The 25,059-nt window shown below is 39.2% G+C and overlaps 1 protein-coding gene across 5 annotated transcripts in view; it reads right to left on the bottom strand.

Moving 5' to 3' along the window:
- Positions 1–2,406: 2,406 nt before the first annotated feature.
- Positions 2,407–25,059, bottom strand: part of uck2.S (uridine-cytidine kinase 2 S homeolog) — a 59,881-nt gene continuing 37,228 nt past the window's right edge. For 4 of the 5 annotated variants that reach the window (XM_018259673.2, XM_018259670.2, XM_041591378.1 and 1 more), the window contains 6 exons: positions 17,760–17,919; positions 15,861–15,957; positions 15,166–15,308; positions 11,411–11,508; positions 10,481–10,529; positions 2,407–5,436 (listed from right to left, as the gene is read on the bottom strand). In XM_018259673.2, the coding sequence (XP_018115162.1) occupies positions 5,294–5,436; positions 10,481–10,529; positions 11,411–11,508; positions 15,166–15,308; positions 15,861–15,957; positions 17,760–17,847 (618 nt within the window). In that variant the 5' untranslated portion in view covers positions 17,848–17,919 and the 3' untranslated portion in view covers positions 2,407–5,293. 5 annotated transcript variants of the gene reach the window in all.

Raw genomic sequence — 25,059 nt, 5'->3', positions numbered from 1 at the left:
TTGATCCTACTGCCAGCAGTGGCAGACTGGGGTGCAATATTTCATGTGGACAACGGCATTGTATTGGTGTGTGCAGATAAGGTGCTCTGGTTAGAGTAAGGTCACACCTGGAGATTCTGGGAGATTTAGACGCCCGGCGACTAATCGGCTCTTCTTTGGGGCGACTAATATCCCCGACCTGCCTTCCGCTGCTATAATGAAAAAACGCCTGCAGCATGGCACTCGCGGCCCTTCCTTTTCCGAAGTTGCCTCACGTGGAAACTTTGGGCGACTTCGGAAAACGAAGTGCCGCGAGTGCCATGCTGCAGGCGGTTTTTTCATTATAGCAGGTGGAAGCCGTTTGGGGAGATTAGTCAGCGGGCAACTAAATCTCCCTGAATCTCCAGGTGTGAGTTTACCCTTAGAGTTGTTCTGATTCAGCCCCTGCTCCTTACTCTCCCGCATCTGAAGTTTAGTCTTTCAGTAGCTCACAGCTCTGTGTGGCAATGGTACACACTAATATTAACTTTCATGTTCTCCTGGGTGAGTAAGATAATGGCAATACTAAATCTGAGAGTTGCTATGGTCGTCGTCCCAGGATATTGGTCAGAGGTTTTAGCAGTAACAAACGTTTTCTCCCAAATAATTTGTGATTATTATTTGAATAATGGCAGATGCAGTAATTTGTCATCTCCTGCAAAGGTAACAAAACTCCCCAAAACAACTATAAATTGAAACCCTTAAAGTCCCCTGCTCTGAACCAACTGTATCACACTAGAATGCTTTCTATTGCATTTTGGGAATAGAAGAGAGACTGACTTGCAGAGCCCCAACTTCATACCAACTGAATACTTAGGGGGAAGTTATGACTGTGAGCCTGGTCTGATCCCCTCTCTCGTTCTCTCTAAATGGAAGCAAACACAGTCACAATGTTCCAACATATAGTGGAAAGCCTTCCCAGAAGAGAGGCTGTTATAGCAAAAAGAAGGCCAAATTCATATGAATCCCCTGTATAATATGAAAGGATCTCAGCTGGGCATCACCAGATTTGCAGGCACAGTTGAAGAAACACAGGGCTAGACTGAGTGCAGTGGAACATTACACAGACGAATGCGTCCTTGTTTGCACAGGTGCAAGATGAGAAGTCATAGCCGTTGCAGCAAAAAGAACTAATGGAAATGATATACTTGAAAAGAAAAAAAAAAGCACACATAGGCAGTATTAGAATAAAGAAATTAGGATTCCTTTTTGTAAGGGCAGTCACTGATGTAGGTGCGTGTCAGTATATGCGCAGTACGGTGGCTCATTGTAACCATTACTGTGGCCCAAGGTTTGATTCCAGCGTGAGCACTATAAATAAGTTTGTTTGTTCTCCCCATTATTGTGTAGATTTAGACAAGAAGGGAGCTTAGTGTCTTCTTCAATTGACTTAAATATGTGATAGGGACCTTAGATAATATGCTCTACTAGGACAGGAAATTATGTGCGATCCCTGGAGAGTTCAATGGAATACGTCAGTAATAAAAAAAAAGTAGGCTTGAGTAGATGCATAAAACAGTCAATATAATCAGTAGGTGGCGCCAAACTACAGACATTTAGAGAAAGCAGTGCTGTGCATTTTGTAAACGAAATATATAAATATTTTAGTGCCACAATAGTGCTTTTACATACAGGATGCAGACTGACTATGTTACTGCCATTTATTTTGTACTGGCTGACAAACTGTACTGTAAGCAAACCATGCCAGCAGAAAATAAAATTATATCCAACAGGGACGTTGGATACGTCTAAGTTCTCTAACTGCTTCTGTAATGGAACACCTTCAGCGCACAGGCAGCAGTATAGACCAAGTGGCAGATCATTTCACTAATGTGCCTTAATATTACTGCTATGGGATTCCTGATCGCACTGTGCTGGGGGCCTCATTATTATTAATTTCATGATGGAGCCCGAGGCCCGGGGAAATTTGAAAACGGGCCGCAATTGGCCCCTGGGCCGCACTTTGTTCATGCCTGCTCTAGGACAAAAATTATTTATTTCTCATAGATAATTTTCTACCTTCCTGGTTAGGAAACATTTCTTTGCTTTTTAGAGTACTGGAAATCTGAAAACTGTGTATACCGCAGCCATAAGGCCTGGATAAATGGGTATATTTTAATTAAGTTTAAATGCTCTTACAGCCACTGAATAATATTTGCCTGGTTAATAGTGCAAACGTAAAAAAAGATGAAGTAGGCCTTTAATAGCATGGCTGCAGTTTATGGTTTTCCCCAGCTGCTGATCTAAGCCATCGCTCATATGTAATAAAAGGTCAGGATTTGCACTTACACTCAAGGAGATCAATGAGATCAGATGTGTGTTTAACTGGAAAGGGGACACAGGCCCTTATAAGTTCCATCCAAGTGAAGTGAGAGGAAGAAAGACAAATCTGAAATATGCACTTTATTTGATTAATTGTAAAACACCCACTTTCACATTATTAAATCCTAAACCAACAACGGCAACGTAATGGCTTCCTATGTACAAAGAGACAAAGTAAGGCTTTAGGGCCAAAGCTTTCCTGGCCAATGACAGCTTTGAGGGGCATTGTCTGCCCAGTACAAATAGCATTAACCATAGCATTCCATTCTTATTTGTCAGTGTGCAATTGTCCCAATTACTGGAAGGGAAAAGTTTTGCAAATGTAAAAAGTTTACCCAGGTTCACACAATGATGACAGTTTTACTAACCAATCAGAACAGATTCTTCCTATAAATAAAAAAAGAAAAAGTTAGGGTTTTTTCCCTACATGTATGGATATTTGGCAGCTTTAAGCTGGATAACTGGACTGGCTTTCACATCACAATGAGATAATCAAGCAAGCGATTAGAATCACTATCTGAAGGGAGACAGGAACTTGTGATTAAATGTTACGGTATGCCCATAATACAGATATAAAAACTGCATTGTACGGCTTTGGGCAAGAGAGGGTCCCAAGGGAGTACAGAAAGGCTGGGTCCCTAATTTTCGGGAGGGGTGGGAATAACACTTAAATGATAACTGTCACTGATATAATGTATCTAGAAGCAAATAGTCGTAAGTTTAACATTTAATTTTTATTATGATGCAGACTGATATTTTAAAACAATTTGCGGTTAGTTTTTTTTTTTTAACAACATATCTTTTTGTTCAGCAGCTGTCCGGCTCAGAATTTTAGCAGCTATTGGGTTGCTAGGGTCAAATTTATGCTTGCAATCAGACTGTTGATGAATGAGACTGGGAGGTGAATAAGAGAAGACCTGAGCAGGAGGATAAGTAATAAAAAAGCATCAATATCAAAACTATAGCCTCGCAGAGCAATGGATTTTTAGCTGTGGGGGTCGGTGATCACCCACCTGAAAGCCAAAGAGGTAGCAGAGGAAGCAGATACTACAAAAAATGGAGACCAACTGAAAGTTGCCAAGAAAAGGATACTTTATAATAGTCAAAAAAAAAAATGTAAGGCTCATTGGTGAGCACCCTTTAGACTAACAAAGCTATAAACAGTTTGCCATGCTGCTGTTGATTACACCAAATAAAGCAACAGCTTCTCATTCAACCAATCACACTAGCATTTTTTGCACAAATGGCTTTATATATGCTTTTTGATTATACAGCAATTTTACGTAGCAAAAGTATAAAGAGCAGCCCAGGAAACTATTTCTGGACGGCTTTATCCGCCACTTTGGAAATTTGTCCCCTGGGTGGCCATGCATAGAGCATCACTGATGAAAATGCAAAATGATATTATATTTATTATAATAATATTAATAATACTATTATTTACTATTACCAGGGATATTTTCTGACCTGGGAGCCCAGGATGAATCGGTTGCCAACTCTAGCACTGGCCCACTCCTGCATGTAGGAGGGTGAAATGTCATCATTACGTTGGCCTAGAGACGGGAGAAGCAGTGCCTTAATTCATTAGGATGCCTTTGACCTGTGACAGTTACAAGCTTTACTATGGAATTGTGACTTGTATTATAACATTAGGCTTCAATAAACAAAGAAATGCCAAATATATCACCCAGAAGCACAAATATTGGCATTTTTCTCCCTAAAAGTTCTGAATCGTATCAGTAAATCAGTCAAGTTTATGCCTATTTTGTCTAATGAAATATGAAAAGGGGAATGTTGACCTTTTCTAAAGATAAAAAGTGCAGTTGGCCTTCATTTTTCACATTACTTTTTTCTTTATTTTATATAAATTATCTTCCTATTCAGATTCTTTCCAGCCTGCAGCTGAGAATGCGCTCTCATTGTCAGCAACCAAAAAAAGTAGGTGTCTTTTTTTTTTTTTTAATAAATATTTCTCAGCTTTCCATTAAAGGTCCTCTACTAATCTTCTTCTACTGTGACTTTTAAACTAAGCCAATTAACGACAAGCAACTAGTATGAATGCCAAGCCAGAGAACAAAAAATAAATAAAAAATACAATAAATGAAGATTGACTGCAAAGTTCATTTTAAAGTGAAGCAACCCTTCAGTTACAGAAACGAGATGAAGCTCATTGTACAACTTTTGGAAATACCATCAGAGTGTTATGTAACAGTAATAAAACAGCTTAAGGACAATTAACCAGAAGTTCACCAACACCGGGTGTCAGTATCATTGACACAACATAGTCTAGCAACACCCTTGCAGCACAGAAGCAGACAGAAGGGTGCAGGGGTCTAGCAAGTGAAATCTCCTCTCCATTACGTGCACTGTACTGATTCTCTCGTGCTCAGTCTCCCTGCCAAAGAGGTAACCTAGAGAATACCAAAAGTGTGTAAAATACTTTTGTGGCATATAATATTACAATTGTACATGTAGACAAAAATATAGATCTCGTATCTATATATAACATTTGTATATATATATTTATATAGTGGATTCCAAGGTGTGTTTTTGGGATATATATGTCTTGCAGTAGTCACTATGGTTGTTCAAGTTTTGCAGTTTATTCGATCCTCCATCACCATTACCAGCTCTCCCATCTCATCTAGTCGAATGGAGTATTAAAAAAACAAAAAAACAAAAAAAACAAAACAAAAAAACAAAAGAACAAGAAGGTATTGGCATAGATGTTCATGGATTTTGTAACCCGTGAAGTTCTGCAGGAGTGTACATGGGCTACTACCAAAGTGACCCACATTCTTTCTACACAGCACTTGGCACCAATCACACTTTACATGTGAAATTGAATTTCTCCAAGTTAAGGTCCAGCTAAGTTTGGCCTCCCAGAGCAAAAGGAGCTTGGAATATACAGCGTATTGGTAAACAGTATGTACAGAGTCCATGGTGTAGCCCTTTAGTGAGGTCGACTGCTATTCGAATCAGAAGGATGCCTGGTCCTAGGGCTGGTGAAACCGTTCGTGTAACCGTTAGTCTGCCTCTTGGTTAAACCTCCGTTTAAAATATCCTGAATGTGCTGAACAATGAGGTTAATGGCAACTGCAAACGAAAAGTAAAACGTGTGTTATAAAAATGGTTTAGTGTCATATTTTCAGTTCAATTCATTGCACAAGGGTTCCAATGCCCCAATACATAATATACCCCCACTGCTGTGGAAATACAAGGATATTAAAAGGGTGGCTCACCTAAAATGGCTAATTCTAAGCAACACTTCAACTGGCCTTCATTTTTTTTTATATATCGTTTTTTAATTATTTACCTTCTGACATTTTCCAGCTTTCAAATGGGGGTCACTGACCTCACCTAAAAAAAACAATTGCTCTAAGGCTACCAAATTATTGTAATTGCTTCTTTTTATTACTGGTCTTTAAATTCAGGCCCTCTACTATACATATTGCAGTATTTTGTTCAAATAAATGCAGAGTAATTTGAACCCTAGCAACCAGATTGCAGAAACTGCAAACTGGAGAGCTGCTGAATAAGAAGCTAAATAACTCAAAAACAGAAAATAAAAAATGAAAACCAACTGCAAAATGTCTAAGAAAATCAAACACTACATCAAAAGTTAATTTATAGGTGAACTATCCCTCTAAAGGTCAGCAAAGTTCTGCAGCAGCATGAAGACACACATTAAGGGGCCGATTCACTAAGCTCGAGTGAAGGATTCGAATGAAAAAAATTTGAATTTCGAAGTATTTTTTTGGTACTTCGACCATCGAATTGGTTAAATTCGTTCGAATTCGAACGAAATCGAACGAAAAATCGTTCGACTATTCGACCATTCGATAGTCAAAGTACTTCCCCTTTAAAAAAAACTTCGACCCTCTACTTCGGCAGGTAAAACCTACCGAAGTCAATGTTAGCCTATGGGGAAGGTCCCCATAGGCTTGCCTGTGATTTTTTGATCGAAGGATTTTCCTTCGATCGTTGGATTAAAATCCTTCGAATCGAACGATTCGAAGGATTTAATCGTTCGATCGAACGAAAAATCCTTAGATCGATCGATCGCAGGATTAGCGCTAAATCCTTCGACTTCGATATTCGAAGTCGAAGGATTTCAATTCGAGGGTCGAATTTCGAAGTATTTTTAACTTCGAAATTCGACCCTTAATGAATCTGCCCCTAAGGGTCTACTATGGGGGTTATGTAATATAAGACATTAAGTTTACCCAGGAGCAGTACCCATAGCAATCAATCAGCAGGTAGGATTTACTGGTCACCTGTTTAAAAGCAAACAGCTTATTGGTTGCTATAGGTTACTGCTCCTGGGCAAATGTAATGCCTTTTATTACATATGGGGGATAAGGTCTAATGAGAGTTCTATTATATGTGTTTTATTGGCCTTTTATGTACAGAAATAAAAAAAATTACATTATATGACATAACATTTGCTTTCATACAGTTTTAGAATGTTATATATTATTATAGACCTCAGGTAGATAAAATAGAATTTTAGGGAAAGCAAGGGCTGCAGAGTACTTACAGCCAGAGAACAGAGTAGACCCACAGTAAAACTACAATTCATCTATTTTGTAGGTCTAGTTGAAAAAAAACAAAACATTATAACCGAGCCAAATGAAGAGCTGAGAGATGTGTAAAAAGGATGTTTTACCGTATCATAAAATATTAAGAAACGAAGGGGGGGGGGGTAAAAAAAAAAAAAGATGAAGTGCTGGTTAAAGGGGAGGATTGTGAAATATCTGTGGGGCATTTATGAAAGGCTGGGTGCATAACTTTTTTGGAAGCAGTTAACCTTAGTGAAGCAGCAGTGGATCAGGATTAAAAAAAAAAGAAAAGAAAAAAAAAAGCAAGGCTGCCAGCCAAAAGCACAAAAGCGTGGGACCCCGGTACTGCAGTAGGTGAGAAGAGCTAAAACTGCCAAACTGTAAAGCCATTGGGCATGGCACAGCTGTTAGCAACAGGAGAGAGAAACGTCGATGTGAGCAGATGCCTGCAAACTCAACACAAGCAACTTCACGATAGTAAAAATAGTGTTTTCCCCCCCCCATTTACATTCAGCACACAGAACATTCCATCTTTCCGTGTTCCAGATTCCATGGAAATGAGAGATGCTATGCTGCACGTTTTATTGAATAAATATACACTACCATACACTAAATACAGTTGACCGATACTTGATCGGGTGCAGTGTGTAGATTGTAAAATCCAAGGTTCCATGCACACTGTATTAAAAGTCATATCATTTATTAAACAGCATGTTAATTATGCATCACAACAGCATCAACGTTTCGGTTCATGGTTTAGAACCTTTCTCAGGACGCTTTACCAATACCAATAGTAAAGCGTCCTGAGAAAGGTTCTTAACCATGAATCGAAATGTCGATGCGGATGTGATGCATAATTAACATGCTGTTTAATAAATGACTTTTAATACGGTGTGCATGTAACCTTGGAAAGATAGTGTGTGTGTGTGTGTGTCACTTTTAAAGAGATGCTGTTTAATAAATTACTTTTAATACGGTGTGCATGTAACCTTGGAAAGATAGTGAGTGAGTGTGTGTGAGTGAGTGAGTGAGTGTGAGTGTGTGTGTGTGTGTGACTTTTAAAGAGATCTTAAGATATATATCATATATATCCAGAATAATTATATATAAAAAAAATTATTTCAATGTTGATGATGGCGTTTTAACATTCACCAATATACAAGCACCTCAGTCAGTGAAAGCAACCGCATATTCCTTGGGGGGGGGCTGCCTTTTTAAGGTTTCAGCACATTCTTTGGGAAGAAGCCACCCTATAGACTGTCCCTCACCCACCAATCTGTTTATCCAACCAGGCCAGTCAGAGGGTTATTGTGTGCTACACTCTGAGGTCTGTCAAGGTCAGAAGCAACAGACAAGGCCTGACTATTCAGCTGTAAACCTTGCAGGCCATGAGCAGATAGATACTTAGGCATTATTGTGTCCCTGCAGCCTACATTTCTTTGCTCTGTGGAAAAATGCCCACGGCATATCCCCATAACAAGGCTTCTCCAAGTTGATTGGAGCCAAAACAACCAAAGGGGTAATGTGTGGGTAAGCAGCATAGCTACTTCCTACCTGCTGCTTAGAATATTCTAAAAAAACATGTGTAAGAGATGAGATAGATAGATAGATAGATAGATAGATAGATAGATAGATAGATAGATAGATAGATAGATAGATGCTGGTAATGTAAGATGCTGGTAATGTAAAATGCACCAATTTATTTCATATGATGATTTGGGGTTATATTCTAACATTGGGCACGTTTGCCCCAGTGCACTAACCCATAGCAGCCAATCACAAGCTGAATAGAGGAAATAAAAATCGGATAGGTTTCCATAGGTTATCACTGTATTAAAAGGGGTTGTTCACATTCCAAAACTGTTTTCACATTGTTATGCAGAAATACAGACTTTCAGTTGCTTTCCATTTTTAATTTTTTTTTTAGTTTTTCCAGAATTGAAAACAAGAGATCAAACAGATTAAAACACACAGCTCTAAATATATTATCTTATTCCCCTTTCTGTGATGGCTAAAATTTCTTGTTCCTGTCTCTGGTGTTTCAGTCTGGCAGTTTAATAATTCAGGTGCAGATTCTGAACTATTACAATTTGGTACATTAGTTGATACATTTCTCAGCAGTATCAGTGGAATATTAGCAATTATTGTATCAATTCTAACAGCTGCCTTTAATGAAACTCAGGGATTCTGCTCAGCATGGCAAATATAAGAAATATATTTACTATTTTATCATTTAGAACAGTTAAATTGGCAACTCCCCCCCCCCCACAACCCCTTTAAGGCAGATGTGCCTAATATTTCTCGTTACCTCCCCAGGGTTTACAGTAATTCATACCAATTGATTTTGATAGGGACCATAAAAAATTTTAACACTTAGGGGCAGATTTATGAAAGGTCGAGGTGAATTTTCAAATGAAAAGAACTCGAGCTTTGAGTTTTTTGTGTACTTTGTCTAGGGAATAGACCAAATTTGATTTGAAAAAAATTTGAAAATTCCATTATCGAAATTTATCATGTACTGTCTCTTTAAAAAAAATCTACTTCGACCATTTACCTACCGAATTGCTGTTTTAGCCGAAAAAAAAACAAACAGCACTCAATACTAAAAATCAATGTCCGACCGAGACTCATTCAGTTACATTGGGTAGGAGAAACAACAGCCTGCCAGAAAGCAGTTCCATCCTGAAGTGCTGGCTCTTTATGAAAGCACATGACCAGGCAAAATGACCTGAGATAGCGCATACACACCAATATTACAACTAAAAAAATAAAATAAAAAAAAATACACTAGTTGGGTTAGGAATTAAATTTTACACAGTAGAGTGAAACATTTGAAATGTATACAGTGTAATTTAGAAATAAAAACTACACCTTTTAAGATGGATAACAGGCCATCGAGGCTAAGAATTAGGGATGCACCAAATCCACTTTTTTGGATTCTGCCGAACCCCCGAATCCTTTGCAAAAGATTGGCTGAATACCAAGCCGAATCCTAATTTGCATATGAATATGCAAATTAGGGGTGGGAAGGGGAAAAACATCTTTTACTTCCTTGTTTTGTGACAAAAAGTCACGATTTCCCTCCCCGTCCCTAATTTACATATTAGGATTCGGTTTGGCCGGGCAGAAGGATTCGCCCCGAATCCGAATCCTGCTGAAAAAGGCAGAATCCCGAACCGAATCCTGGATTTGGTGCATCCCTACTAAGAATTCACAGGCCATTGTCTCCTGCTCAAAGTTGTCGAAGAAATATTTTTATTGCCAGGAACTGAAAAAAAAGGGATAACACTACATTCCCTACATCATTTTTGGACATTTTGTTGTCTGTGCCGAAGGGAAGGGTGTCAAATAATTTTATGGGTTCTGAACTGTAAAAAGTGTCACTACTATCATTACTACATTTTAGTCTCAAACAGAAAAATAGAGACAGAGGACTTCACTGCCTTTGAAGTGTTTTTACTATGGGGCCTAGATTTATTCCACTGAATGTTATATTAACAATGTAGGATTTAGTGCACACAAGTTTCACATCCTTAGGCAAAAGCTCAGCCCCCCTCTGATGCCCACATTGTACTTACCCACATTGTCAGCACCTCTGGGAATGATTACATCAGCATATTTCTTGGTCTAGAAAACAAGAGATCAAACAGATTAAAAACACACAGCTCTAAATATAGAAGCCTATCCCCTTTCTGTATACAAATACCTGAGATGGCTAAAGTTTCTAAATTTCAGTGTTCGGGGAGGCTGTTCTCCATAGACTGCATTAGTTATAGCTCCTACAGTAAAGCCATACACAAATGATCCTTTCAAAGCAAAAGCAACATGGCCGCTACCGACATGTATCAAGTACAGTTAGGAAGATAAATAAATCATCAGTGCACAGAGATTCTAAATACTTTTATTTTCACCCTTTTTATGCACGTTGTATATTCTACTTTTTAAAATAAATGCGGATATTTGAGCATGCAGATTTTTTCCAAGAAGGGTTTCATATGGAGTGCTTATAATAAAGCACCCCTAACAGACTGGCCAAAAGACGTGAGAACACGTACACGGAGCACAAATATTGTGGCTAAATATTTACATGCGGCAGCAATTCAACAGAATTCCAATTGAAACCCCAGGGTAAATGATTAACTGAACACGACCAAGATCTTGTACAACATCAATAATAAAGCACTTCCCAGTTTCCGGGCTAGATTCATAAAAGAATGGCAGCCACCTCCTCCAGCAGGAAAGATAGTGAAGAAAATGATTATAAGTATAAGTATTTATAGCTCAAAAGATATTCTTCAATGAAGCTTTAGAAACAGAACATAATGTAAACACTAACAATACTAACCAGAAACTGAATTTGATTTCTCATGATGCCAAAGGAGTGCAACAGAGTTTGCTGTAGCAACGTAGTCAGTGTTCTCAGGCATCCTGCTCATTTCCTGTGTTTGCTTCCCCTTTATAAAGGGCAATTACAAAGCCAGAAATAAGGAAGCACATCCATTACTTACAGGCAGGCAAAATTCATCAAAGGCTGGCTTCACAAAAGTGATGTACTGAGTAAGAACTTGCTCCAGGTCCCTCCCGCGCTCATTAATGTCTCGAAGCACTGTGTGGGAGAGAGATCACAGCACATGAGATGTGGTGGTTTGGGTATTTTTCCTAATAGGGTGTCGTCTTTTCTTAAAAGCATCAGTGTGCCAAGAAGGAGGGGTGTTGTGGGTGCTGTTATGGGGTACCTTATCCCAGTGGAGTGTTACTGGGCCCCACAACAAATTAATTTTAGGGCCCCCAACATATCCAGAGGGTGTCCTGTTTTACCAATACCAACTCACTCATTATTTGGGCCTCATGGGACCCCCTATACGTCCTGGGCCCCCTGCAGCTGCAGGGTCGGATTCCTCTGTAGTTACGCCCCTGCCTTATCCAGAAACCAGTTATACAGAAGGATCTGAATTAGGGGAAGGCCAACTCCCATAGACTCCATTTTAAGCAAATAATTCTCATTTTCAAAAAAGATATTTTTTTATCGCTGTAATAAAACAATACCTTGCACTTGATCATAACGATGCTGCATGAATACATATTGGTGGCAAAACAATTGTACTGAATTTATGTAACTTCATAAATCCAGTACAGGTATGGGATCCATTATCGGGAAATCTGTTGTCCAGACTTCTCCGAATTACGGAGAAGCCGTGTTCACTAGACTTCACTATAATAATAATCTAATAATACAACAGTACCTTGTACTTGATCCAAAGTAAGACATAATTGATACTTATTAGAAGCAAACCCAGTCTATTGGGTTTATTTAAGGTTTACATGATTTTCTAGAAGAGTTAAGGTATAAAGATACAAATTACAGAATGATCCATTATCTGGAAAATCCCAGGTCCCGAGCATTCTGGATTATAGGTCCCATACCTGTACAATGATTTTTAGTACCAAAGTATGGTAATCAAAATTAGGGAAAGATCCCTTATGCGAAAACCCCCCAGATCCCAAGCAGTCCAGATAATAGATCCTATACCTGCATCAGTTTTAAAGGTAATTGTATGCACCTCAACTCCTGTTATGGCCTTTTTATACTGCACTGATGTATTTTAGAAACACAGATTCTCTTAGAGGATTAGGCCTCATGTCTGTGATTCTACAATTCATTTCCTAATCCTAAATTAAAATGGGTCTTTTTTTCCTTTTTATTTTGACAGATAACCAAATTTAAAAAGAGATTAATACTATTGTACATTTTGCCCCTGAAAGTGTTGTTTAATCTATTTGAACCAACGGCTATAAAGGGCACACTAAACATAAAAATTCTGCCCTAGGTGAGACAAGACCAAGAATGGAAAGAACCAAGAAAACCAAAAGAAAATCCAAATGTGTATTTTTAAGTCTCAATAATGGAGAAGTAGACTTTGTTGCCTCTTCTTCATGCTAAGACTGTTGTAGTTTTAATTGTGTAGACTGCACCTGGCCTGCATTTTTATTAGTTGGGTCCATTACTGGTTGGTCAGCATTAAACCGACGTGAGCTATGGGCAAAGGGAGGTAGCAAATGAGGCTAAACAACTGACAATGCCCCCATACGTGCAGTTTCTAACCCAACTTATGGAATACCCAGATTGTTGTGGGTAAACCACAGGTATCTACCTACTGCAAGATTATAAGAAGGAAACTACAATTCATCTTGTGTTTAAAAATTTAAAAAAAAAAAAAAAAAAAAAGAGCTGGCTGACATTTAGCATTTTCTGTACTTCTGCCTCCAAGACTGCTTGGTCTCACACAGACAAAAGCAATGTCCCTGCACTATTTATTTATGGAAGCGTGAAATTCCTGGCAAGAATAATAGCAGTTAATTGACAGAGATGAGCAAAGTTCTCCCAAGTTTACAGCAACAATAGCAAACAATTACCAGCTTTGATTCAAGTCTACATACACGGACTAAGGGCAAGATACAATAAGTTAATAGAATCCAATATTGCTTGCACTTTCACGGATCAGCAGACATCGGTGGTTTTAAAAGGCTTTATTTCCTCAACAGATCACCTAACGCGTTTCGTGTGTCACCACATGTACTCATAGGCATAATTAAAACATACAAATACATAATTATTTCTATGAGTACGTGTGATGACACACGAAACGCGTTAGGTTGAGGCAATAAAGCCTTTTAAAACCACCGCTGTCTGCTGATCTGTGAAAGTGTGCACAATATTGGATTCTATGGAGTGTCGTGTCTCCCAAAGCTGCGGTTCGGGGCGCTACACCCGGACCAGGGACTTCAAGTGGTGAGTGACCTGCAAATATTGAATGCCTGTGAACATAAATTGAATAAGGTGAAAGGTCCGGGACAGCTGCACATCGGCCCACCCAGTTATAGGGTGAGCGGTGACAACAATTAGCCCAATTAAATTAACTTCCCAGAAGGGGGGAATAGAGTTTGTGCGCAACCAATTTTTTTGTTGTATGGTTTATCTACTAGATACAATAAGAACAAAATAGAAGTGTTTCTTTTAATAGTTGCTCATTGTCATTCCTGTGTATTAAAGGAGAAAGAAAGGTTAAAACTAAGTAAGCTTGATCAAAAAGGTCTATACGAATTCACTAGTAAACCCTCAAAGTAATGCTGCTCAGAGTTATCTGTCAAAAGAAACCACATTTCTTTCCTTTTATTGTGTATACATGGGCTTCTGTATCAGACTTCCTGTTTTCAGGTTAAACGTCCAGGGTTTGGGCATGCTCAGTTTGCTCCTCCCCCCTCCCTTCCCCAGTGTAATCTGAGCTCAGAACTATGCGCAAGCAGGGAGAGACTCAGGCAGGAAGTGATGTTACAGTAAGCTAATATGGCAGCTGCTATACTAAACAAACAGACAGTGTCTAGAGATTTTTACTCAGGTATGGAAAAGCATTCTAAAGAATAAAAATTGTGTTCTAGCTCGCACTGTTTTGGCTAATCTATTGGCAATAAACTGTCTTGGTAGCTTTCCTTCTCCTTTAAAGAGCTCATATATGACTGACTTGTTCTTTTAGGAAGGAAAAAGGATTATATTTTATTATAGTTTGTGCTCAGAAAACGCACCGGCACCTACCTCACTTAGCAACAAGGCTCCTGCTGCCACGAGTAGAGTTGAGAAACTCGCCTCAGACGGCAGCAGTCCTCAAGTTACCAGGGACAGCAAAAAAGCCACTCCAGGTAACTTTAAGAGCCAAAAATTCCAAGATCCCCCCCCACTCAAAATGGTTTCCACCAGGTACGTGGAGAGGCGGGCCAGTACAGGATTACTGTACTGAGGCAAATCTGCACATATTACCAGAATATGGTCCATTAACCAATTTTTAGGGATGAACCCAATCCAGGATTCTGCCTTTTTCAGCAGGATCCGGAAAAATCCAAGTGCCTGGCAGAACCACATCCTAATCCTAAAAAAAAAATCACATAACTTTAACCCTTCCTTGCGCCGATTTGCATATGCAAAATCAGGGTTTGGCTTTGGTTCGGTATTCGCCCGAATCATTTATGAGGGATATGGGATGCAGCAGAATCCCAAAAGAGTGGATTCAATTGTGCATCTGTTATGCCTTATCTGCTGGCCTGCAAAGCTCAAACTTTAGCCTTATTAGGGTTCAGTTGCACATGGTTGTGTTGAAGTCAAAGCAAAATCCATTGAGAAAAATATACATAGCTTATCGAGGATACTACTCAGGTTTCCCTTACCCTATGCCAAAATTTAAGAATATTAGTACAAGGTGAAAATCCTCACCTCTTCTTGAGAGTCTTGTGTCTGCGTCAGTATCTACAAAAAGCTTCATCTGGAACATGTCCCTAATCTCCTGCATATAGAAGGCCAGAATACCTTCAAACAGAACCACATCTGCAGGGTACACAGCCACAGTCTCCTCCTTCCTGCAATTTAAAGAATATTAAAAAAAAATAATTAAAATCATGTCCTACTGTTTAGTAATCTTTCTAAAAATCAGCTGAGCTGTACATACATTAGTCATGACTTTTAGACTGAAAAGGCTTGTATTATATTCTTGTGTACCATATTGAATTACAGTTTATAAAATGACACAGCAATGTTTAATTTTGAAAGGCTGTGAAAAAAACAAGCTCACATTACGGAAATATTCACATATACTGTACATGTCTACATGCCCTTGATACCCTTTAAATTATAACCTTATAATTGGTGCTGTCATTTGTATCACAAGACTAAATTGTGTGTTTTATAAAATATTATACCCAGTCATAAAATATAAGGATATTAGAAGTCACCTTGGAGTTTTATGGCCTGTATAAAAGCACTGGGCATGTGAATAGCTTTTTAAAAGTTATTCCTAAAACTTTTACTATTCTGCCCACATCCTGGAACCAATATCCTGTTATTTTAATTCTGGTATACACTGCATAAATCCTTGTACCAAAGGATCACTGCTTGGGATTCCTTCTAATTACCTGGAGTGGGAAACAAAGTCATACACAGGAATCTGTACAGTTTTTCCTTCCATGATCTCCTTGAGGGTCTTCAAGATAAGTTCATTGTCAAAGGCATCTACAAAGGGAAATAATAGAGTACACATATTCAATACTTCTCTAAAAACACACAATTTTAAAAGGCCTCAACCGCTCATTTTGTGAATTATGAAAACACAGCACTTCTGAACATTTCATGCAACCACCACTATAAATGTTAGTGTGACTTACTGTCTTGTATTACAGGAGGCTGGTTGCCAACAGAAGCAACCCATTTAAAGTGGTTCATTGTACAACCAGATCAGTGCTGACCAGAGCATGCGTTCATGACTGAGGCTACCTCCATTGTGTAGTACTGAACAGAAATGATGAACAGAAAGCAAGTTAAGGCTGAATGCTTTGCAAAGATGGAGAGGGACGTAGGCATGCATGCCCTGGGAAGAATTTGCTAGCATTAAAACATTTACATTAAATCCTGAGGAAAGCTCAATTCACAGAAAGAATAATCATTTTGACGGTCAGCACTGGCTACCCCATAAGCCAAACAGGCACTGCTTCACCCCATTAAAACCCCATTAATACAAAAAAATGTTTGAACTAAACAAAAACTCTAGGAGTGTAAGTATAAGACAGCAATCAGTATCCACGCCAAGTAAAATGACCATTAAAGTAGAAGGAAATGCATTTTATATTTGGGGGTGCCAAAAGTTAGGCACCCCAAGCAATTATATATACTTACCACACACCCCGGGCCGGTGATCCTATCAGCAGAAAACTGCACTGGCCCGGGATTCTTCCAGCGAGCACCACAGAGCGATCCTCTTCTGGCTTAATGGCCCTTCTCATGGCTCCGCATGCGGAGTAAATCGAAAAGCCGAACTTTAATGAAAAAGCAGACTATTTTGATCTACTGTGCATTCGTCTGCCCAGGAAAATCTGAAGAAAGAAGAAGCAGGAAGCCGATCGCTCTGCGGTGCTTGCTGGAAGAATCCCGGGCCGGTGCAGTTTTCGCCTGATAGGAGCACTGGCCCTGGGTTTCAGGTAAGTAGATAATCACTTGGGGTGCCTAACTTTCTGCACCCCAAGTAAAAACACCTTTCCTTCTCCTTTAACAGCCAACATGGAAACTATTCATCGAATATACGGCATGATATCCATTTCTATCTTTAAAGGGTTGGCTCACTATTAAGTTAACTTTTAATATGTTACAGAATAGCTAAATCTAAGTAACTTTTCAACTGCTCTTCATTTTTTGAACTATTTGCCTTCTCCTTTGGGTCTCTTTTCAGCTTTCATTTGGAATTCAATCGCCCCAATTAAAAAAAAAAAAACAAATGCTTTGTAAGACTAGAAATGTATTGGTACTTTTTATTATTTATCTTTCTATTCAGACCCCCTTCTATTCATATTCCAGTCTCTTATTACAATTAATGTATGGTTGGTCTGGTCATTTGGACCATAGTAGCAGATTGCAGCAATTGTAAGCTGCAAACAACTCCTGAAAAGCTCTGCCTCTATATGAAGCACATGGATTTTCAGCGTTATTACATTTAACCATCTTTTCTGTGTCTGAACAAAATCTCACTATTGTTTTAAGTAGAGCTATAGATAATGTATTTTCATAAACCGAGCTCAAAACCCCTACCAGAAACCCAACTAGTAGGGTTTAAGTAAAGGATCAGTATGTCAAGGAAACAAAAATGCACTAAAAACATTTATGGGTGACGTAGAATTTATATACAAAAGGAGTTGCAAGTTTACTTAAAAAGTCATCAGGGCAATAAAACATTAGGACATGGGATTACAGAGCGTCTAAACTACTACTGATCATCCAAATGAAAGTCCAATTATAAAAATATGTGTTACACTAGTGCAGCTTACCAGGGTGATCAAAATTAAATTGTCCCTTTAGTGCTTTGCTTTTCTGCTCCTGAGTCAGTATTCGGTAGAAACTGTCTTGACTCAGCATCACTACCTGCTTCTGATGGTGGTCCACCTCATTCTGCCCTAGGAGCTGAACAATCTTCGAGCATACCGAGGACTGCAATTAGAAAATGGAGTGGGAGGCAATTAGCAAATTTATTTTTGTTAAACTGAACTAAAAAAAATAAACGCATGCAGTAAGTGATCAGAAGATCTATTTATATTATCAATTACAACTGGTTCACTCATGAAAATTAGTGTGCCACATATAAAGTATAACGGCTGTCCGTTTTCTGAACATACAAATGAAAATAAGATTGTGAAACACATGGATTTGTAAATACAAAAATCACCAGTTTAATGAGCTCATTACCAACAAAGACCATCTATATATCTTCATGCAGCTGTATACAGTCTGATCTCAGGCAAAAAGGATGAACAATAGGATGAAAAGTGGAACGACGACAACAATCATCAATATTATGGGCATTTTTACCTAGAGTGGAAAATTTGCCTTTGAATTATTTGATTAACACAAATCAACAAAGGGCATGGATGGTTGTGGAGAGGTAAAATTATCATTATCATTCCAACAAATATGCTTTGGCTTCCGGTCCCATGAGAATTAAAGCTTTCTATTCCTGCATGGCTCTTGCGTATATCTAAGAATGAATGTGCTGTAAGGCAGGCCCGGACTGGAAAGCTGTGGGTTCTGGCAAATGCCAGAGGGGCTGCTGTATGGTTCCATAGAAAGTTACCATATAGTGGGCTGGAAGGAGGCTGTTTTGGGCTGGTAAGGGGCTGTTTGGGCCTCTGTGTACTTGGAATGGCAGGGCCTATTTTGACTCCCAGTCCAGGCCTGCTGTAAGGTCACATGGCTCTGTGGTGTTTTACAGTGTGACTAACACAATAGAGGGTACGTGAACAGATAATGAAAATCATGCTCTGTCGGTTTAGTGGCTGCCTAGGCAAGTCCTAAACAGACGATGAACGAGCAATACAGTGATTGATATTTAAGAAAATAAAGCTAAAATGAATACACATTCCCTATTTATACATCAAACAAGTCCATAAAGGAAAACAAAAGCACAGTCACAATTTCAGGGAAATTTCTTTTCCCATCAGCCAATTATATATATCCATCATGTGGAAAATGAGAATTTGCCACAATGTCTGTCGCAGGGTTAACAGCAAGGGAAGCCAAGCTGCAGGAGGTTTCTGGTGTCACAAGTCACCTCTGTACACCTTGGAACATGCATCTTTCACAGGAATCAAATGCTGACTTCATGCCAAAACACATCAATGACTTCCACTTGTTGATGCTGGCGTGAGAACCTCTAAGTTTCACATTAACAGTAAGTAGATGTTAAACCTCCCAGCCTTTTAGGTAGAGTTTCTGTGCCAAAAATCCTCTCTTCATATGCTCCCTGTCTGCACGTTCACTTAATAAATACAGTCATCTTACTTAAAGCACCAAAAGAAAGATGAACATCATGTCTTACTTGACGATAGGACAGCCATTCAAATTAGCTTCTGAGCATGTGCAGAGTCACAGACACTCAAAAGACAGCCTCACAGTTCCAAGACAGCAAGTTTTTTTTGTCTTTTATGACATGGATCAGTACTCTTCTAGGGCTGCTGAATTGCTCTGCTGGTACAGTAAGTTATGCATATAAAAAAGACAGCACTTTTATCCATATTTAATTTTAGGCTTTAGTTCTCTTTTACGTGCCACTAAGCAGTGGTCACCTATTATATCAAATTATATTAAACAACAAATTTTATGAAAAATTTGTGATGCTTCCTTCATACCAAGGGTAAAAACAATGAACTGTACCTTGAAGTGCATATCCAAGGAATTTCTGGATTTATGAAGTGCTAGTTTATTTGGGGTTTGTTGTACACACACACATAAAAATGACTCTTAAAAACCCGGGGATTTCTCGCTCTTTCCAGAAACAGACATGTTTTTGGAAAGAGAGAAATCCCCTGTTTTAAGACTCTCAGATGTTGTTTATCATATTAAGAGCTGCATAACTTGCTGGTGCTATATAATTGATGGCAAAAAGCTTGGTCTAGTTTGCAATTTAAGGTAACAGATGAGCCCTTCATGTTACATAGTAAGATAGTAAGTTAGGTTTAAAAAAAAAGACACATGTCCATCAAGTTCAACCTTTGAACTATATTTTATCCTGCCCAACTGCCAGTTGATCCAGAGGAAGGCAAAAAACCCATCTGACGCCTCTCCAATTTGCCTCAGAGGGGGAAGAAAATCCTTCCTGACTACAAAATGGACTAGTCCCTGGATCAACTTGTACTATGAGCTTTCTTCAAAGACCCTGTATTCCCTCACTTGCTAAAAAGCCATCCAACCATTTTTTACAGCTATCTAATATATCAGCCTATACAACTGATTCAGGGAGAAAATTCCACATCTTCACAGTTCTCACTGTAAAAAAAAACCCTTCCGAATATTTAGGCGGAACCTCTTTTCTTCTAATCAGAATGGATGACCTTTTTTCAGCTTGAAAGGCCTACTGGTAAATAAAGCATTAGAGAGATTATTATATGATCCCCTTATATATTTATACAGTTATATCTGCCCTTAAGCGCCTCTTCTCCAGCGTGAAAATCCCCAATTTGGCCAGTCTTTCCTCATAGCTAAGATTTTCCATACCTTTTACCAGCTTAGTTGCCCTTCTCTGTACCTTCTCTAATACAATAATGTCCTGTTTGAGTGATGGAGACCAAAATTGTACAGCATATTTTAGATGGGGCCTTACCAGTGCTCTATACAGTGGAAGAATGACCCCTCCTCCCGTGAATCTATGCCTCTTTTATGCCTTTTAATACGACTCAAGACCTTATTTACTCTTGATGCTGCTGACTGGCATTGCTTGCTACAGCCAAGTTTATCATCTACAATGACTCCAAGGTCCTTTTCCATAATAGATTTGCCTAGTGCAGTCCCATTAAGGGTATAAGTGGCTTGGATATTTTTACATCCCAGGTGCATGACTTTAAATTTATCAACATTGAATCTCATTTGCCACTTAGCTGCCCAGATTGCCAGTTTATCAAGATCATGTTGCAAGGATGCCACATCCTGGATACAATTAATTGGGCTGTATAGTTTTGTGTCATCTGCAAACACTTATACATTACTTACAATACCCTCCCCTAAGTCATTAATGGACAAGTTAAATAAAAGTGGACCCAATATTGAGCCCTGAGGGACCCCACTAAGAACCTTTGACCATTAACAACCACCCTCTGTACCCTATCCTATAGCCAGTATCCTATCCATGTGCAAACAACTTCATTAAGCCCAACAGACCTTAGTTTAGAAAGCAGTGGTTTGTGGGGCACTGAATCAAACGCTTTGGCAAAATCCAAATAGATCACATCTATTCCCCCCCACTGTCCAGCATCTTACTTACCTCATCATAAAAAGCAATCAAATTAGTCTGACATGACCTATCCTTCATAAAGCCATGCGGATTGCTGCTCATAATGCCATTCACAAGGACACAATTTTGAATGTGATCCCTTAACAAGATGTCAAATAATTTGCCCACCACAGATGTCAAATTTACTGATCTATAATTTCCAGGCTGAGATCGTAATCCCTATCTTCACACCAGCACATGCCTGGGTTCCCCTATGGGGGGGGGGGACTTTGAAAGTACCTCTATACTGGCATGTAGGATATGTGCCTTCCTCTGGTGTTCTAGTGCTGCAGCTCAGTGATCCACGTGCAGATTCTAAAACTGTTACAATTTGCTACATTAGTTGCTACATTTCTCAGCAGCATCTGTGGAATATTAGCAACTATTGTATCAATTCTAACAACTGCCTTTAATGAAATTCAGAGAGTTCAGAGTACAGTACTACATTAGTTGCTACTTAATCAAAAAAACTCTTAATTTCTAGTGAATTACAACCACTTATATAATATAGCATTACAAGCCTAAAAATGTTTTATGACTTTACTTCGCTTGTAAAACAAAATGTGTTGGGGAATTCCAAAATCACAGTTTAAAATCCTAAATTACAGCCTTTAAAAACTATTTACTAAACAGCTGACACAGAGTACTAGCCATATTTCAAGAGCTGCTGCACCAGCCCATACATATTCATCAGACTGTTCTCTGATTTTAATGCAACAACTGTCAAAACAGATCAGATCTCTTGGGTCTCAACAGATGGGGTGTCCCTTAGGAAAGGCTGTTTATTTGCAGGTGAGCTAATCCCTACACACCAACAGTCCAGCACCTATATTTGGTGTCTCTGTGTTGGGTGGGAAGGCATCTGTCAGGCAAACATTCAGGGTGCATCAGAATATTCGTCCTAGCTTACAATAACTACAAGGGCAATTATAGCCTTTACGATTATAGAATTCACAGTCTCTATTGGCAAAATATGTTGGTTTTTAACGGGGGGGGGGGGGTTCTGTGATGTTCCTCATGGATTATTGTCTGAAAATACAATTTATTCTACGCAAATGAAGAAGGAGGAAGTGACTGAAGCATGTTAAGCACTGGCACTGCCCCGGCTCTTTTATGCTACCCACTGCCAATGTCTGCAATTAGTGGAGACAAGCAGTTGGTGACTCAACTCCTGCACTTAGACAGCAAAAAAAGGTTGATTTCCCCTTGGGCTATGGGCTGAAGACACCACTGTTTTACATCTGCATATTTTTTGCAGGCTAAGAGAAGCAGATCCACTGTGTCCCTGCTCCATTGATTTAAATATCCTCCTGTTTGTGCTCACATGCAGCTGAGCAGAAGCGGACATCAACCCAAATACGCAACAAGAGGCCAACCTCCACTGCATGTGTGTGCATGCAGGCTGAAGCCACTCAGATAAATAGAGTAGGGGCACAGAGCAGATCTGCTTCTCTCATCCTGAAAAAAACCTTCAGGCTGACAATAGCCATAGCCTTCAGCTAGAGTCCTGCGCGGAACCCACATTCTTACCCGATTGGACCCGCTGACCATCAAGAAACAGGAATTGCCGTCAAAAAGTTCTACACGCAACCCGCAGGTTCCCCACTTTTTTGCGGGTAATAAGCGGGTACCAGACACCTTCAGCCAGTGTGCCCATAGCCTTAAGCACAAATCATAACTGATCTCTAGACTACACAAGGAAGTTTGGCTTTACCCACTCCCATGGGAAACAAATACTACTGGAGCCAGAAAATGCATATGCCTGCAAATATGCGCCCAATTTGGCCAACTGAATGGTGGACCCCACAGCAATCCATTCACTGCCCCAACATACTGCTGGAGTAATGCAAAAATTTGGCCCCTGCCCAACAGGATTATAAACGTGCCAAATACTGGTTTGGCATGCTGTCTTGGGTACCTTATACACAGACCAACAAGTTGCTTACTCGGTCAGGAGGGGCTTAGTGGGCACAACATCTCGGCCAGTGTATGACTTGCTTAACACAATTATTTTAATAACAATTACAGAGAGCTTAACATTTTTAATTTAAGGCAGGTCCAAAAAATCCCAAAACACTACACCTCAAGTAGAGGAACCCTGATCTGGAATACAGATGGCGGACCAAATAATAGGCAGCATGTATATAGAGATGAGAGGAATGCCACACAAAGGCTAATCAATAATATCAAACAAAAGCACCTGACACACAGTACAAGTTTCAACACTTCTAAAGGCCAATTCTTTTATGCACATTACAGTAAACACATTTTTTTCTGGTATTCCATAAGGACAAGTAAAGTGGGAGAATAAAAACAGAGCCAAACGCCAGCAAAGTAACACATTTTCACTGGCTGGGGTGACAGATGGCTCTGATGTCTGGAACGGTCTTGGTGAGAGAAATCCTACAAGATTAACATGCTGCAGTACAGTAGGAGAAAGACGTCCAGTGGAGAAGAAACCCAGCAACAGTGACATTATTGTTGTTATTATTATTTAGGCCGACACGAATACCCCAAAAATTAGCCTAGTCAGGTGGGCCAGTCAATATAGAGTCTGGTTTGGCCAAATCCAAAATTCTTATAAACTTGTAAGTTTATAAATGGAAAAGCCATTACTGGGAATTATAGGGAAGGGGTCACTGCCCTACCTATACAAAAGGGCGGATTACAGCCCAGAAATACACACAAGTGCTTTAAAGGGTTAATGTCTTCCTGTCACAGCTCAGAGACGGGGCAGCAGGGCATTGCGGAGAAACACACCTGATATTAGCAATAGCATATACTCGCCAAGCTCTCAATTAAAAGCACGTGAATCAAGATTGCTCAGTCATCATAAAAAAATGAAAAACATGCATCATGCAATCTTATTATCTCAGGGTCATGTTTATAAAGCTCCATAAACAATCCTTTGAGAATTGAAACAGCATTGCCACACTGACCTATCGTTGTAGAATAACTTTTTTTTTTTTTTTTATAGGTGTGTAAAATGATATGCAATATGACAAAACGTGTTGAACGATAAAGATTCTTTGCATAATGTATATAAAATGTGCGTTATTCATTTTATACCACTAACATCACGTCAGACTGGCCCACCGGTATACCAGGAAAACTCCAGGTGGGCCCAGGTGTCAGTGGGCCCTCATGCTTCTAAACATTTAGCCCAATTCATGGTCTTTCCCAATTTCTTTATGGGGAAAAAAATATATGTAATAATGGAAGAATATATCAATTAGATATAAAAAAAAACTACGAGAATAAAGAGGTTGAGTGAGGAGAGGAGGAATAATAGTTTCAAAACTGTCTAAGGTTTTCCGGTGGACCCACGGTCAAAGGTTTTCTGGTGGACCTCTGGCATCCCAGTCCAACACGGACTAATGTAACTACGTTACTACCATACCATAACTTATGGCATTATTTTCCCCCACCTAACCATAACCCTTGCATTATATTTCTGTGAAAGCCAAATATGCTGCTATTTATACCACTTTTTCCAAACTAATGGGGTTTGTTTTAACACAGAACCAGGGGCGTAACTACAGAGGAAGCAGATCCTGGGGCTGCAGGGGGCCCAAGAAGTATTCTTGCTAATTAATGAGCAATTTCAACATATATTGGTAAACAGGTCAACCTCTGAATATGTTGGGGGCCCTAAAATGAATTTACTGTGGGGCCTAGTATCATCTAGTTACACCACTGCACATAACGGAACATAGATACAAGCTCTTTGAACAAAAATATTTGGTATTTTACAGTGTTATCAAGCAAAGCCAGTTCAATGTATTTTTTTTTTTTAAAGAAGCATGTCC

The sequence above is a fragment of the Xenopus laevis genome, chromosome 4S, assembly GCF_017654675.1.
Source record: "Xenopus laevis strain J_2021 chromosome 4S, Xenopus_laevis_v10.1, whole genome shotgun sequence".
NCBI lineage: Eukaryota > Metazoa > Chordata > Amphibia > Anura > Pipidae > Xenopus > Xenopus laevis.
Note: the sequence above shows the minus strand (reverse complement) of the source record. Positions and strands in the feature narration are given on the sequence as shown.